This window comes from Lupinus angustifolius, chromosome LG06 (genome assembly GCF_001865875.1).
Source record: "Lupinus angustifolius cultivar Tanjil chromosome LG06, LupAngTanjil_v1.0, whole genome shotgun sequence".
Lineage (NCBI taxonomy): Eukaryota > Viridiplantae > Streptophyta > Magnoliopsida > Fabales > Fabaceae > Lupinus > Lupinus angustifolius.
The window spans coordinates 72,368-89,468 of NC_032014.1; the positions used below are offsets into that span (position 1 = coordinate 72,368).

A 17,101-nucleotide genomic window follows, 5' to 3' on the forward strand; every position below is an offset into this window, starting at 1 on the left:
TTATTTTTTAATAAATAATTTAAAATAAAGCAATTAATTTCTTCTCATATTCCAGTAACCATGAGGAGTTTTGTTAGAGGAAGTGAGTATAATTTTTATACTATCACCATTCTAATCCTTTCAAAACTTAGAGATAACCCTTCCTCTTTCTATTTTTCTTCTTAGAAGTTGGAAGTATTTATATTACCTTCTGCATGAGATCAAGTAGAATTTTGTCTTCTCCTTCTTCCTTTCTGTTATTAGTTAAAATAAAAAGTTGGGTTCAATTTAAGTACGACTTAGCACTAATCTTATTTGACCATCAACACGTGCAATAACACCTTTTAAGATAAGAATCGTAGCTCACATTGTATAGCTCATATTCAACAAGATACACCTATCACCAAGTCCTTTCTCAATAACATTTTAAAGGTAAATCATGACTAAACCATGCTTATGTATTTTTATGAATGCTCATCCTCCTAATACACGTGCTTCAACATTTTTCTAATTATTAAAGAAATGAATTTTTAATGTATTTTATATTTTCAAGACAATGAAACATATGCGTTTTCCTTTAAAATTTAATTTATCAAGTATTATGGTGATATATTAGGAGAATCGCGTGTTCATATTTTTTATATTTCAAAAATTACATTTGGTTTACAGCCTAATTAGTTTAATGAAGTGTATTTGTAAAACATGTATTTATATATGGAAAAATGATTCATTATATTGGTTAGATAAAGCTAAATTTGGAGTATTATATAAGGCTAAAGTTTGAGATTTGATCGTTAAAAGTGATACCTGTTAACGAAGGAATTAGTTCCTAGTGCAAGGAAAAATAACAATGTAGAATTAATGTAAACATATTCTACATCTCAACATGCTAGAGCATCTATAATGGTGGTCATGGAATGAGTTTTTGGGCCATCATTATAGAATAGATGAGCCAAAATAACTATGTTTCTCTATTTCAAACTAATCAAGTATTGTATTCCAAGATACAATAATGTCAAATTTAAAAGTTAATTTAGTTTTTATTTAATAATATATTTTGTCAAATTTTTATTGATTAAGTTGGATATAGAATATCTAAATTTACGAGCATAATGAGAGGCAATAAAAAGAGGAAGAAAAAGGAAAAGAAGAAGTGAAGGGATTTGGTTTTAGAAAAGACATGTGAAATTAAAGTTTTAAGAAAAGGGGGATTTAGATAGAAGTGCGTGTGCACGTGCAGACATGTGTTTGAATATGTGGAAGTTCGCATATGAATATTATCACGCACACGTGGCCACATGCCGATGTGAATCAGTCCTAGCGAGTAGAGGAGAGTGAGTGAGTAAAGAAGAGTGAATGTGAATGTGACTGTGAACGTCAATGTGACTGTGAACGTCAATGTGACTGTGACTGCATGTGGATTCATAAAATCCCACTCAACTGCACTCTTCCCAATCAAATTTACACTCTTGTTTTCCGTATTTGCATGCATTGTAACAACAGAATCTGTTTATAATAAAAATGGGTTTCGTTGTTACCTTTTCGAGGATGTGACTCACATTAAAAAACAAGCACCACATTTTTCTCTGCATTCTCAATGAATAAATGCTACAAAAAATGCAGGGAAATCTATATATTAAAAGTTAAAAAATTTATATTTATCCATTATTTATTTACATTATTTTTTCTGAAAAACAATATTAATTAAACATCAATAATCAATAAAAGTAATGATAATTTATAAAACTCATATACTATCAGCGCATATATTTCTATCTCTTTGTGCAATATGTGTGGTTACTTTCCTCACTTATTCTCTCTTGTTTATCATAGGTGTCAAAGATGTCATCCTCATACATCAAAAGTAAAGTTTAGTTCACTTAATATATTTACGTGAACAGAATAAAATATTTATTTCAATCATTAAAATTATCATATTTATCATATTTAATTATTTTTTATAAAATATTTTCAGAAAATAAGAAAAAACAGTACCTATTTCGTAATTTTAAGAAGGAGGGTGTATGGAGAAAATATAAAAAATATTTTTTTTTGTGAAAGTGAAAGATGTTTCACTATTTACCCATCATTTTCATGACTAATTGATTTTAAGATGAGGGATGAAAAAAAGAAATTATGTTGTTCATTCTTTAATCCCGACACAACACACATGATTGACAGAGAAATGAAAAGACAGGAGCCTCTCCTACAAATATTTGGTCTTCATTCTTTACCAGTCTCATTTGTTGAGGAGACAATTCAGGTTATACTTGGTGTACGTGACCGATGGGGATTAAAAATATAATATTCCATTTTAATTTGTACCCCAAATTTTTAAGAAGTCAAAAACACCCTTCTCTCTTTCTAATAGCCTTCGTATCCTCACAAACTCTTGTCTCTCAAACGCACGGACACTATTATTCTCTGAGACTCAATCTTAAACAAATGCCCTACTCTCCTAAACCTTAAACCATACTTTCTTAAACTCACAGTCACAGATACCAATAAGCATTCTATTATTTTCTTTGTTCATACTTTCTCGAACTCATATTTTACTGTCACTCGGCTTCTATTGGGTTAAACCCCAAACCCTATAACCTCTATCACATGGGTGTAATTAAGAAGTAGAAATGGACGTGTAACCATTTTTGTTAAGAAGGTACAAGGCGCCTCGCTGTCTTTATCATGTGAAATGAAGCAGAGAAGCAGATTGAGAACAAAACTACTGTAGCATTCCTCTTGCTTTTCTCTACCTATCCATTCTCTCTCAGTTTTTATCCAACTTGGTGTTGAAGACAAAACTCAACACCCTATACTATATATGCCCTAACTAGAGAGGATATACACATTGCCACACTTAATAGTAAAAATTATTGGATTATTAATTATGCACTTTAGTTCATTTAATATTAAACCTTGAAGATTTATCGTGTCATCCAAATAATATATATCTTTGAGTGGAATGTTAATGAATATCTTAAAAGTGCCGATTAAGAAATCCAAAATTGACATCTTATATAAAAATTGATGAATTCAAATATATTATATGTTTAAAAGCCAAAATTTGGAATGCAATATTTTTTTTAATTGCACGTGACGCTTTGCTTATAATAGGGGTCGTGTACGAGAGAGTTTGATACACGTATAACTCTTTTCATCCTTTTACCACCACACTTTCTTTCATCATAAATTGAAGACTCACTCCTATATAGTAGAAATAAAGAATAAGAGAAAAACCGGTTTTAGATTTTCTCTTAGAGGAAGATGAATGCATTAGCTGCTTCAGAATGCAGTAGCGGGTGTGAGTCTGGTTGGACTATATACCTGAATAACTCTTTCCTCAACCACAACCCTTCTCCATTTATTGGTGCACAAGATGACGATGATGATAATGGATTTTATGATGAAGAAGACAAATACATAAAATCCAAAAGCGAGGAGGATCAAGAAGAAGACTGGTCTATGGTTTCTGACGCTTCTTCTGGACCTCCACATTTCCCTCAACATGATGAGTCTTACAATAACTTCAATGCACAACAAGATATTAATCCAGGCTGTTTCTATTCTGCATCTAAAGCAGCATCCAAGAGAAGAAGTAAAAAGAAGAAGAAAGTTAAAGAAAACCAACACCTTCAAGATAAGCAGCTGCAGCAACAACAACAACATTTACCTTCTTTTCTTGATGACACTGCTAGCTCTCCTCTCTTTGACTTCTCCATGGTCAGTTTCACCTTTCATTCTTCTATTTAACGTTTCTCCTATTGTAAGTGTTAGAAACAGAAACACAATATAAATTGAATGCATTTTTTCTGTACGATTAAAATGTACAAGAGCATGGTTCTTTGTCTATTTATAGTATAGGCCTAGAATACAATTATGTTACTCAAATATAATGGTTCTTGACAAATTCTCAGAACAGTATTAGTGTGAGCAACCAACAAATTTCAATAGAGAGTATGGTTGATTACTCACAAGGTTTCTCAGCAACTTATTTTGAGGTACTTGCCTTTTTCTCCCTCCTTTTTATTATTGAAGATTTTACACTTGGTTCGAAGTCATATGTAACATGGTTTATATGTGCTGTTTCAGGGAAGATTCTCATTGCAAGACCACTTTGGTTTTCTGCAACCATCTCTATCAGAAAATGAAGTTCATAGTAACAAGTAAGCAATTGCTTCTTCTATCAGATAACTTATTAGTTCAATTATGAAAGTGCCTATATATGACCTGTGTCTAGCAACATTTCAATTTATTGATTGTTACCATTCAATTGCATTATGTGTTTTGCAGATCGGACACGGAGGGAAAGGGATGGGAATGATATAAAGTTCATTTTACTAATTGTTACCGACGCTGTTGCAGTGGAAGTTACTGAAGATTGATGGAGGGAGGAGAATCATATGCATGGATGGTGTGGAAGGAATTCGATCTCATAAGGGATTGTTTTCCTTTTCCTCCTTTTGTTTTCTTTTCTGATCATCTCTTGTATATGTCTTGTTAGGTTCGAGTAGAGCACATCTTGTGTCATTGTGCAAAATTCATGTCAGCCAAAGTGCTTTGGAAATGCAAAATTTCTTTAATAGATAATTGCTATCTAGGGGTTTAGAATATATTCCTCGGTCTTTCCTGTATAGTTTAGAACGGTAGTCTTCAATATTATTTAGATTAGATCTTGGACTAGGTTTTCAGCTAATATTAAGTCTAATATTTTCTCTTTTACTAATTGGTGTTTGAACCCGAAATCTTGTATTCTTGCTTCCAATTAGTTTTTCTTTGTTTTTGTATTGAGTTAGTAACTGCTATATATTTCTTTGCTTAGCAAAAGAAAAAGAATAACCCTGTTAAGCACGTCCCAAGGAATAGTGTGGATTATAATATGACATTAATATGCTCCAATCCAAGAAAATTGTAATTTAAACTTATACTATCCGTTGCCTGCTAAATCTTTTCATACTCGATGCATGGAAAATTGAGACAAAGGCTAGCTATGCCATCAAAGTTGATTAGGTACGATTTCTTTACATCTACATTTGGATGTTTACATTACTAGCTGTAGCTGTGTTTATGGGAATAAAAGGCTTAATTATTAATAAAGGACAAGGTTTTGGTATTATTCTGAAGGTTGTAGTTCACCCTATATATTAACCCAAGATAGTTTTACCAAATAAACAACAGCTAGAAATTGGATAACCTGCTCTTTCAGTTCCAGGTTATAAGACAGTGTGCATAGATGCCAAGGAATATGTGGATCGCATGTTTGAACACTCAGATTTTGTTTGTTAGAAATAAATGGGAAAGAGTACTATAAGGGAGATAAAGAGGGATAAAAGCAAAAATGGAAAATGTATTATCATTGTGTTTGTTTTGAGTATAATATAGTAGTCTTATCATTATGTATCGGACTAATACATGTTATACATAATAATAAGGCTAAAATATAACTAACTAAATAATAAAGCAGATATGTGAACTTTATCTCATTCAGAAGGATCCTCATTTTTTAAAACACACACACACATATATATATATATATATATATATATATAAAATGTTTGTTTATATAGGTTTACTCTCTCCAACTCTGTCTGCCTGGAAGCTGTCATAGGGTTTAATGTCATGCACGATTTTGTGTCTTCATTTCACATTTTTTAAATTCCTTCACTTATTCCAGGTTAATTGTTGTTCAGATTAAAAAATCTATTATACTAGGCCAGAAAGGTTCAAAACTCAAAAGGGTAAAGTAAAGATGGCCATTCTGAATTTCTGATGTCAAGATAAAAGTATATACCCACATCCCTTAAACTAGTTTTTTTAAGTTAGTTAACTAACTTATTTCATAACTAAATAAATTACTTAGTGATGTTTTAAATTACCATTTGTTAACTCGCAAATTAGTTCATGAAATAATCAAGTTGCCATTAAAGAAATATAAAAATTTATTGTATCTATGAGGACTTAGTTGGTATTAAATTTATTCACAGACTCAATTAAAGTAGGTAACAAGAAGGTTTGTTTGAGGAATTGATTAATGAAAATTAAATAAAAGTAAGGAAGTTGATAATAATACGAGGAATATATAATTAGATGTCATTATTCATCTCATAAGTATCCACTATTTTATGACATTGAGAAAATAACTAATTCTACCGATTTCTCAACATGAGTTCTTATTTATTTGTCAATCACTTAATAAAACAAACAACAATTGAAATAATCAATCGATAATAACTTGAACAATTAACTAATCAATCGAAATATGATTGTGTGTTTAATAAATAGTTTAATTAATTTCATTCCTAGAATTAATAGGTTACTAGATCACTTACTCTAATCTACTTCAAACATGAAATTATCATTTGCACATTCAAACTTTAAATCATAATTTTGGTGATCAAGCCTATTAAACCAATACCTTCAATGTGTTGAACATTTTTTTCCTAAGTTTCTGTTCAAATTTCAGCTAATATATCTCTAAGTTTCTGTTTAAATTTAACCAAAATCAGGTTTAATTCATTGAGCTTGAGCTTTCCCCTAAGCAGATTTCTCATTGAGTCTCATTTCTATGCTGGATGGATTGATCTTCTTGCATTCAACACAACATCATGTTGAGTGCATGCTTTACTTGAAGAAATCTTACTATTTTTCTGCACTTTATATCTTAAATGACATAAATATAATATTATAGTACTGACTCACTAATTAACTCAATACTTTGTATAAATAACATTTATACGCTCTTTTAAAATTAAAAGTGTTCAAATATGGTAATAGTTTAAGATAATTTTTGCAGGAAGCTTGTGAACTCTTATTTCCAAAGCTAATAAGGGTGACTTGGAGCTTATCAAATTTTAGGTTTCAACTCCTAATTTTTAAGCTTCCAAAAAGCCAAGCCATTAAAAAAGGAAAAAAAGACTAAACATGATAAAGGAAAGCAACTTAAAGAGTAAAAGACAAATGAGACTCAAAACTAGAAAGGAAAATTATAGTGATTAATGTCCAGCTGGATTCCATCAAATTGGATAAGAATTTAAGAGTTTGGCAAAAACATTTTCTTCATTTCTAACCAGACCAAACCTCTATATAATTCAGGTTTTTCTCTTCTATCTCTGTCACTCACCAATGCTTAGTTAATTGGGAACATTTAGTTTTAATGTTCCCATTTCTCAGGATAATGACATGAATGTAGTAAAAGACATGCATAAGTTAAGGAATAACACAAGTGAGCTTTTAATTAGTTGCACCAGATAGAGCATCTTTTTATCTTCTCTCCACTTTCTAATTAATCACGGTAGCATTACTACATCTATTTGTAAGTAAAAACACAATTTAAACAAATACTTAAAAAATAAAATATATTCTTAGAGATAAATTATCTCCTCTAACCAGTGTTATAAAACTCGACTAGAACCGGTCGATCCGACCAGTTCAACCGTGAACCAGACATCTAACCAGTCTGAGCCTCTCATATTTCTGGTTTTGTATTAAATCTGGTTGACTCGGTTAGTTTAAGCCTAAAACTAGTGACTCAGATGGTCGGACCAACCGAGTTAATTTTTTTTAAAAACAATCAAATCAACCGAGTATTTTTAACTTATCATTTGTTAGTTTACTTATAACAAAATCTTTGTTTAATTAGATTTTAAACTTATTATACGTTTTTGTTGTAGTTTAAACATAGTTCGTATGTTATTTGATGTTGTTATCAACTTACTTGTGTTATTTTATAGTAGTAAAATCTTCCTTTTGTTGTTGTTTAATTAGGCATGATAATGTTTTTAAATTTTGAGTATGCAATTATTAATATTGTTACGTAATATTATGATTTTTTTTAGAATTTGTAATGTAAGTTGAGTTAATTGATCTAACCATTGACCCGCATATTGAATCATTGACTTATTAATCCAGTACCCTGACCGAGTCATTGACCGGTCCAAGTTTAATAACACTGTCTATAACTACTAAAATCATCATATATATTATATTTCATCATTTCCTATAAAAATATTTTTATAAAAAATAAAATATTTGTTATAATTTTAATGATTATAGGAGATAATTTATCATTTAACAGTACCTTAAAGGCATTGCATGGATTAAGGATTATGTGATAGAAACTTGGCATTGGAAACTGACTTGTTTAATACCCTAAAAATCTTAAAGTTACATTTTCAATACTAACTTTTCATTCATTGATGCTTGAAACAAAATTATTAAGAATACTTCAAGTTTAAGTCAATGAAATTTTAGTTGCTTGGAAATGCAAGCTCCTATTTATGAATCCAGCAGCAAAAACATTCTGTTTAATCTTAGACTCAAGTGTAGGTTACAGGATTAGATATAGTTGAGGGGGTTTGATAGAATTAGCAACATAAATAGAAGGAAAGCCATGAAGGGTGATAAAGGATATTAAAGTGTTAAAACAGTTCCTTCCTATTCCTAAAGCCTAAATATACACGAGGGAATCTGTGTTGAATTGATTAACATTCAAAATTATCAATTTAAGGTATGTTTATGCTATAACTTGGTTAATTTTTTAATAAGCAGAATTGGAATGCGTGGGTAATAGGGGTAATGTTTATGCTATAACTGAGTGAAGGACGGTATCATTCCAACCAATTCAACATTTAATACCTATTTCATTATTATTTATTTGAATTCTATTTAGTTTGACAATCTTGCATAAGTTTTCTAAACCAAGCTAATGAGAACTAATTAGTTCACCACCTTGATAACTTTATTTACATAACAGTTATCTAAACCAAGCCACTCAAGTGTTACAATTGCCATGTTGCTGCAAACTCCTGTTTTCCCCAGCCTATAAATATCCTCCATCCATGCATCAAGATTAACAACTAGACATTTTATAATTCAACATGTTCATATGATTAATAGTATTTACAATCAAAGGGCAGCAAACGCTTTTCCATAAACATTTACATATTTTAGTATGCAATAGTTTTAATGCCCATGGACATTAACTGAACATATATTACAATACGCACAGAGAAGACCTAATGGTAACATAATATTTACAAAAACCAGGTTGAATTGTGATCAGAACTGCAAAATGGAAGAAGAATACAGGTGATTGGAGAGTGGTGACTGTATATATCATACATAAACTAGAGATGTAAAGAAAAATGATTACCTAGGTAGGATCCACCGTATGTCTTCAATATGTACAGATTATATACAATACTTACCGCTTCCTTTAGATTTTACCAGAAAGGGCACCACCTAAAAACATAAGAAAAACCAATTTATATAGTTGTTTTAAAATTGCAGAGGATCTACATCCCTTTTGATCAAAGAAGGGGCTAACTAAGCCAATTTATCACAAGAAAACATCAATATAAATTTAGAGAACACCCATTGTCAATTAACTTTTGAACTTAATTTTGCCAGTGTGTCAATGAAAAGTACAAGTGTTAGAGATCATACCCAACATAATTTTGGCACAAATTTTCATGTGACGCAGCCTGGTCAATTAACTTTTGAACTTGCAATCTCACAGATAGAGCATGATCAACTTCACGAGTGTCTCCAGAAATTAAGTTACTATGGTCCAGTGCATGCTGAAGAGAGCTGTTTGATACTGAAGAACAAGTTGAAAAATCCCTTCCTGTAAGCTTATTACTCATTCGAGCCATGACAACCACGGCGCGCTCATTCAACACCTCATTAGCATCACCAAGTTGATTAACAGCCTATACACACAGGTAGAGATATAATAGGCATCATTAATGAATAACAAGCAATAAAATAATACAACATGATAATACCTGAAGAAGTTCCCTTTCACGGGCACCGCGCTGAGGATAGGGAAGCTCTCTATTTTGGGCAGATTCTTCAGTATTTACAGCAGGAGTGACATGATTGCTAGTAAGCATAGACATTTGTGGAACTTCATTGAAGTTAAAAAGACGCCAATTTATAAGAGGATCATGGACAAAGGCCTGAATGCAGGAAGATCAAATAATCAATTTTTTATTCAATCATATCAAGGATAACAACTGCAGATGATCTAGAGAAACACACCACACATATGTGACCGGAATTTAACATCTATAATCAGATAATTCAGAAGCAATAAAAGGATAATAAAGCAATACTAGAGTTCAATTACTGACCAGAGGCAAAAAAAGTGTTTTACCCTTTCCACAAAACTTACTTCTATACCGTTTATCTTGCTCTATCTAATTCCTTAATCAACTTTATAAGCTTATATATAGTCTTCCTCTTCATCTTATTATAATTTGCAAAGGTAGAGAAGAAAATGTTAACATAAAAATTAAAAAGAAAAAGTATCACATTTCAATCAGGCTTGTGTATGCCAGAGAAAGAGATAGAGAAAGGGGAGAAATGTAAAAAAAATTCTGTAAAATTTCGCCTTTTTTCTGTACTGTGCATTCCATCATTTATTTTTCTCAAAAAGAAACTGAGGGTGGCTATTCTTTTTTATCTTCAGTAGAAAGTATCTATACCTCCATCATGGCCATAACACTATCTTTATTTGTTCGCAAAACTTGCATGACATTTTCACAAGTTGAGCGGAAGTTTCCCTCAATACCACTAACTTCCATGGCTTTCTCAAGCATTCTTGTCAGGCGGAAAGGAACCTGAATAATAACTTAAAAAGATAAGGTACAACAAATTATCAAGACTCTTATCATCTAAAACTAGGAAAAATCAATTATTGTGTTCACCTTTTCTGGGAACTTCTCACGGTTCATCGATGCCTCGAAACAGTCTCCAAAATCTATGTGTAAAATCTTCCCACTGTAGGATACCACAATCATTAGACACTCAATTTTTTTAAAATTATTGTATCAATCTAGATAAATTTCTTTATCACGTTATACCTAAACCGGTGCAACATCAGATTGCTTGGATGGCGATCACCTAAGCCAAGTAGGTAACCAACCTAGTAAAACACAACCATTAGTTTCTCTGCCATAAAAATATGATTGCAGTGGCCAATTTATTATTCGGAATACAATAGCGAGGAAACCATATACAAAGTGTTATAAAATGCACAAAAGTTGACACCTGAAATCAAACATGTAATTTAATTTACATTGCTATTGGAGTTATGTACAATTTTGACAAAAATCAATAGCAAAGCATGTTCAATTTTTTGAGCCATCAACTTTAACCATAGGAAACTCATGCATATACAATAGACATTAGACATGTAACCATAAAAGGGACATTGAACAAATTTGAGACTTACTGACCAAGGCTCAAATAACTGATGCTAAGTGTATTTGTACTCCTGCGGTAGCAGGGAGCAAAATTCCTAACTATGGGAGTGATTACGACAATACACAGATATATCTGTCTGTTGTTGGTGCATTATAGTATGCAATAATCACCAGATTTCTAGATCCTCTCCATTTTCTCCATTTCTAATTTTCCCTCAGATTTTCATTTTGTAAGATCTCTACAATTCTGACAGGATTTTAGCTCCAATGGGGGAGAGAAGTTCAAAATAGTGATTATGCAAGTTCAAACTAAGGGGACAGAGAGGCCGGGGAAGATCAATAAGTGATGGTCAAATTTTCACTGGCGTACAATTAACAAATATAATAAATCAGAATTTCATCAAGGACATTGGATCTTCATAGTGATTATATAGCAGTAATAAATGTGGTGGTAGATATGAGATCACAACTCCAAGTATGCAACTCCAAGTAATGCATAGTACATACGCACCATGCTCATAACTGCCAAACTCCTGGTATAATTTGTTCTCCTCTCTAGCCATATCTCAGATGTTCGACTTTTCAACCAAAGCACCTGGGGACATTACGATAAGTGAGATAAATGTTGTAGAAGACTATATGCAAAGTTAAAATTTTAAAACATCACATACCCTTGCTAGGTCATTTCCTTCAGTATTATCCAAAGCAAACTGAAACACCTCCACTTTAGCTATAAGAGGCAAATGATCAAAATCAGGTGCAAAACTGAGCATACATTTGTGTTCTTGATTCAAGGTGATCTGTACAAAGGGATAGAGAAATTAAAGCAATCACAGGATATGATTATATTTATGGGTTAAGAAAGTTTAACTACATTTAAAACCAGATTATACAATTGTCAGCGAAAGCAACAGTGACTATGAGAGGAATGAACAGAAGAAAGAACTTGCAATTCTAACCGACCTTTCTGGCATCTCGGTATTCGCGAATAAGATGGTGCAAGGTGTCACAATTTGGAACCCATTCAATTAAACCACTGTTTGGTGATAAAGGAATCACAGCATATCGTTCAATAGACAGATCTTTCTCTGCTGTTTTCCAAGAATTCTCGAGCAGAGTATTCACCAAACCAAAAAGCTAGCAAAAATAATGATACAGGAACTTATCAGGTTGTCAAAATACATGAACGTAGAGAAAGACTTGCCTGATACCAAAAATATAAAATTAGTATACTCAAAGACAACCATTAGAGAAGAAATACCTGCATGACTCGTTCATCCTGGCGTAAATCCTCATGTCCCTTCAATAAGAAGGCATAATTATCACCATCACTCCCATGAATGGTCAACTTCCTGGGACGTTGCTTAGAAGTTATGACAACAAGTTGGCGTGCAAATGATGCAATTGTAACCACTGGTGCATCTGGAATAGTGATATAAATGTTTTAGTAGACTAAATGTCTATACATAATTTAGTGTCAGGGAAAAATAAAACCAATTTACCCGCACGGTATGTCCCAGGAACAGCAAGCTCCAAATTGCGGCATTCAAGCAATTCTGGAGAAACAGACTACAAAATATGAAGAAAATCTTAGTCCCCATGACAATGAAAAATAAATAACTGCAATGACTGACAATAAAAAATAAACGACCGAGTATCACTCATACCTCCAAATCTAAAGTTGTAAGACTTTGAAGTTGCTTATCTATCTTTTTGAATACATGATAGTATATATCCCAAGCCTGATAAAAAACAATTAGAGAACTAGTCCCAAAAGACCAATGAACATCATCAAAACTAGCCATGAGTTTACAATTCCAAAATTTCATACCTGGGTAAGTTCAGCATCTTTCCCAGTTCTCTTATAATTGACACAACACTCGTAAGCCTCTAATAACTCCTGTCGGTAAGCCTGAAATAATAGGAAAAAGGGGAGAAATCTCACAAATTTTAGTCCCAACACCAAGGTAAAAACAATATGACAATAATAAAGCCCAAGTAGCAAAGACAGCCAACTATATATGATAATGATTAATCAAACAACCAAACAGAATGTGATTATAGAACAACCTCAATAAATATTCTCTCCTTTAAGGTAACGTTGTTTCTCATTGCTCCTTCTTCAAGCATTTCATGCAATGGCTCCAACACCTTTAGCATCCCTTCAATGTTATGTTCACCAAAATACAAACGGCTAGCTTCTTCCAGTGCTTCATGCCATGTTTCATGCCAAAGAATAGCTACTCTGATAAGTTCTTTTGATACAAGTTGTGCCTGCAGACAAAACAAGCTTAGGGTTACAAGTACTCCACTACGCTGTCTATTATCAAACAAAATAACAAACTGTAGATTGAAATAACAAGCTTAGGGTTTCTATCACAGAAAATAACAAACTGTAGATTGACTATTATCAAACCTGGTCAACAAGTACTCCACTACGCTGCCTAACTTTGTCAACGACTTCTTGGGCTGCAGCTTTGCGTAAGTTGCTTATTGATTTACAGGCCACAAGCAAAGGATACATAAGAGCCTACAGAAGAAATATTCTGTAAGTTAAAAAAGGGCAGCCCAGTACACGAGGCTCCAACCTAGTGTGGTCTAGGAAGACCAGATGTACAAAACCATAAGGTTGTTTCCAGGAAAATATTCCATAAGTTACCATAAATTTAATATCACTTAAAAAAACAAATTTAGCATTCAAAGCATTTACATAATGTGGCCCACAATAAATAAAAAGAACTCAATGGGTCAATCAAGTGGTAATCTTCAAGACAACAAAGGTCACAAACTTTTGCTACTATGGAGCAAATAACACTGTTGTATTCTATCATAAACTAGGTCATTCAAAAGGCCATTTATAACTCTTTTAATGGGTTCAACAAAAGTTTAGATGGCTCTCTACCTCTAGTTATTAATATACCCTCCATATGAATTACTCTTCATACTGGGCTTAGGCTAATTGGCTGTGTACAACCCAACATATAATACCATAAAGCAGCACGGGTCTCATAGTTGTGCTAAGTGTCCTTGAGAAGTAACATAATTACTATATGTTCATGTAAAGTTGATAATAAAAGGAAAATGACTTAATCATGCAGACACCAAATAGTGTCGTACTTGTTAACCAACAAAAGTCAGGCTCAACAAATATCAGAAAAATACCTGTGGATGATTTTGCCCAATTCGAACCAAAAGTGACTGTATCAACTCTCTCACAGCATGATTATTAGAGTGTATCCTTGCAATTATTTGAGGTAGAACTACTAGCCAAGTATTGATATTAACTAGGGAAAATCCTTTCTTCAAAGCCATTTGAACTTCTGCTGTAGCTCCATGGTTGAACCATAATGTTAGAAGCCGAAGAATGTCCTGCAGCAAATTGCAAAGCAAAATTAAGACTCGAAGAAAAAGAGGACTAACATATCTCAAGGGAATTCCTTGGAACAAGAACAGGCAGAAAGCAAGGTTGTAAAAATCTATATTGCATGTAATCATATTTTAAGAAAGGCATCATTGAACAAATGTCCACCAGTGATCCAAATATGCATGGGTTCCTAATAAAAGGGAAGGAAGATTAAATAAATCGCAAAACTAAAACTATTAACATGGTATCTCCCTTTTTCTTGTTATTCCTACAACACAAATAAGAAAACCAAAAACAAAGAACAAATATGAAATAACTCTGGCCACAAGGAAGCTAAGAGTCTAAGATTAAAGAACTCTGTCCCATAAGATGATAAAATTAAGCACATATAAGATATAAAGCCTTGGTGATAGCTGATTAGTAGAAATTGGAATCAGCTCTATTTAATTAGGTGTAAGATGTATTATCGTTTGATGTGTATCATACAGCCATCAGAGTGCAAACCACTTGAACAATTCCTCATAACCTGCCCAGTTCTATAACTCTACAATAGAAGCAAAAATAGATCAAAAGCCTGCTTAAAATATTAGAAGTGCTCCCCTACCAAACACAAGAAATCCTAAGTGTATACTGGATATTGAAAAATTGTGTCTACTGTTATAAATTACGTTATCTAATAATGTCGAGCAATATATGCCAACTGAACATATTCTATTATGAAGCCAGAAACTGATTGTAGAGCTTAAACTGTATACAAGGCTCTTTAAAGTATTGACTAAAAAACAAAGTTTAAGAGTAGCAATTACAGAGAGAACACTAACAGAAAGCATTGCTTAATAAAAAATAGCAAATAAACATTAAAACAGCTTTACTAGTCCTTTGAATCCACTAACTAATGGTAGACTGCTTTGTGCTGAGTCATGACATATTTGGTGATTTGATACAAAAAGGAAATTGCAGCTTACCTGTAAACTATCATCAACACCTTTCGCATTTGCAGCACACGCTATAGAATGAAAGTATCCAGTGACAGCTGCAACTACAAACTGTGCTGCAACGTCAGGAAAACCTCTCAAAGTGTAATGAGACATCACTGCCGTATTGAATAATGCCCATTTATGCCAAGCCTTGGCCCATTTATTTGAATACTGAGTAGCATTTGCAAATGCATCTAGTATATCTACAAATATTGAAAGTAAATGAAAAAATTGATCAACATAATTATATCTACAAAGGCAAAACCGTAAAAACAATAACCTTTTATCGACCCATCATCCAGCCCAGGAGAAAGTGACCACTGCCAGGTTCCAAGTGTCAGATAAACACGAGCAAGGAGAGGAACACTTGGACTCAAACAATTTGTGAAGCCAGATGATGTAACTGGTTGAATGTTGGGTGCACTTGAAACCTCCATAGCTAAATTCTAAGGCAAGTAAAGCAGGCAGGTTATTGGTGGTAAATATTCAAGCTCAGATACAAAAGGAGACATTATACCTGCAGCATAATAAATGCTTCTCTGCGCTTTGAATCCACTCCAAGCGACCATTGGTACTTCAAGTAAGCCAGCATTACTTGATGAGGGCCATGATATCGTACATTTTCGGGAGAAATTTCAGGGTCGAACTGATAAAGTGAAAAAGGAACTATTGTCAGGGAATGAGAATACACAAGATACAAGTTTCTGAGACCAGGTAAAGAACACAAACCTGTAGAAGCTTAACTAAAGTAGATCTTGCTTGGCTAATGCGACCATTTTTTCGGCAAAGAGAAGCAAACTTGAGCCAAGTTTCAATGTCTTCCACAGGAGGCAGCACAAGTGCTCTAACAGCCAAAAGTGCCTGCCAAACCTACACAAACAAGCAGAAGAAAGTTAGAGAAAGGAAATCAAACACAATGAGGGAAAGAAAACAGATACACTTTGGGTCGCATGAACTCATTAAATCACAACTACACAATAAACTAATGTTGTTAAAGACTTGACATTCAAAACTGAACATGGGACAGCATCTGATATTCACATTTTTTCCCTGAATGCAAAATCTGAAGAAATAAAAAACTCGAGGTCTTGAAATAATTATAACGTTAAACATTTTGTAGGGGAAATCTGTAAACCTCAACATTGCTTTTGGCTCCTTGTATACGCTGAGTCCACATATTGCGAATGAGAGCCCGCCGCTCTTCAGCAACTCGATCTCCAATAGGAAGCGTGCGATAATCAATCACCTGGTAGAAAAAAGAACATCCCACATGATATTACAAACTATAACACTGAGTAGCAGAGATAGCAAGTAACAACCGAAGGTAAGACTTCTGAATATATTAGAGCAAACCTCTTCGAGTTCGGACAGTTGCTGCACTCGAACCATATTGCTGTAAGCACGTTCGTAGCTCTCCAAAACCTGAAATTTATGAGAACAATTTTTTATTATACAATAGCTGAGTAACAAGTACATAATATCAACTGGACATGAATTCTACAAGAATGTTTCACTAGGCAATAAAAATAACAATGCACCAAGGCACTGCGTTATTAGAAACAGAGAAGCTTAGAAAA

The 17,101-nt window shown here is 33.0% G+C and overlaps 2 protein-coding genes across 7 annotated transcripts in view; one reads left to right on the forward strand and one right to left on the reverse strand.

The window, feature by feature from the left end:
• LOC109350085 lies at positions 3,139 to 4,461 on the forward strand. 3 transcript variants are annotated; one of them, XM_019591215.1, is made up of 4 exons: positions 3,139 to 3,699; positions 3,894 to 3,977; positions 4,069 to 4,142; positions 4,270 to 4,461. In XM_019591215.1, exons 1-4 carry the CDS (start codon positions 3,244 to 3,246, stop codon positions 4,298 to 4,300), a joined length of 645 nt encoding a protein of 214 aa, XP_019446760.1. In that variant the 5' UTR covers positions 3,139 to 3,243; the 3' UTR covers positions 4,301 to 4,461. The 3 variants fall into 3 exon arrangements, with proteins under 3 accessions (XP_019446760.1, XP_019446759.1, XP_019446758.1); XM_019591214.1 differs by having other exon boundaries at positions 3,894 to 4,142; XM_019591213.1 differs by having other exon boundaries at positions 3,894 to 4,300.
• The window catches only part of LOC109348524 (serine/threonine-protein kinase TOR-like), a 25,761-nt gene continuing 17,546 nt past the window's right edge, over positions 8,887 to 17,101 (reverse strand). For 3 of the 4 annotated variants that reach the window (XM_019588971.1, XM_019588970.1, XM_019588972.1), the window contains 22 exons: positions 16,878 to 16,946; positions 16,660 to 16,770; positions 16,254 to 16,394; positions 16,042 to 16,170; positions 15,805 to 15,970; positions 15,513 to 15,727; positions 14,346 to 14,552; positions 13,600 to 13,713; positions 13,254 to 13,457; positions 13,015 to 13,095; positions 12,851 to 12,925; positions 12,686 to 12,752; positions 12,445 to 12,605; positions 12,147 to 12,320; positions 11,855 to 11,983; positions 11,695 to 11,778; positions 10,842 to 10,903; positions 10,686 to 10,758; positions 10,464 to 10,598; positions 9,762 to 9,935; positions 9,421 to 9,686; positions 8,887 to 9,216 (listed from right to left, as the gene is read on the reverse strand). In XM_019588971.1, coding sequence (XP_019444516.1) covers positions 9,198 to 9,216; positions 9,421 to 9,686; positions 9,762 to 9,935; positions 10,464 to 10,598; positions 10,686 to 10,758; positions 10,842 to 10,903; positions 11,695 to 11,778; positions 11,855 to 11,983; positions 12,147 to 12,320; positions 12,445 to 12,605; positions 12,686 to 12,752; positions 12,851 to 12,925; positions 13,015 to 13,095; positions 13,254 to 13,457; positions 13,600 to 13,713; positions 14,346 to 14,552; positions 15,513 to 15,727; positions 15,805 to 15,970; positions 16,042 to 16,170; positions 16,254 to 16,394; positions 16,660 to 16,770; positions 16,878 to 16,946 — 2,856 coding nt within the window. In that variant the 3' untranslated portion in view covers positions 8,887 to 9,197. The remainder of the gene's footprint in view (positions 9,217 to 9,420; positions 9,687 to 9,761; positions 9,936 to 10,463; positions 10,599 to 10,685; positions 10,759 to 10,841; positions 10,904 to 11,694; positions 11,779 to 11,854; positions 11,984 to 12,146; positions 12,321 to 12,444; positions 12,606 to 12,685; positions 12,753 to 12,850; positions 12,926 to 13,014; positions 13,096 to 13,253; positions 13,458 to 13,599; positions 13,714 to 14,345; positions 14,553 to 15,512; positions 15,728 to 15,804; positions 15,971 to 16,041; positions 16,171 to 16,253; positions 16,395 to 16,659; positions 16,771 to 16,877; positions 16,947 to 17,101) is intronic. The other variant, XR_002107737.1, reaches the window with a different exon arrangement.

Excerpts from the sequence above, each read along its gene's own strand:
- LOC109350085 (XM_019591214.1), top strand. The coding sequence starts at position 3,244 with ATGAATGCATTAGCTGCTTCAGAATGCAGTAGCGGGTGTGAGTCTGGT. Across the intron at positions 3,700-3,893 it reads CTCTCTTTGACTTCTCCATG|AACAGTATTAGTGTGAGCAA; the intron begins GTCAGTTTCACC and ends ACAAATTCTCAG.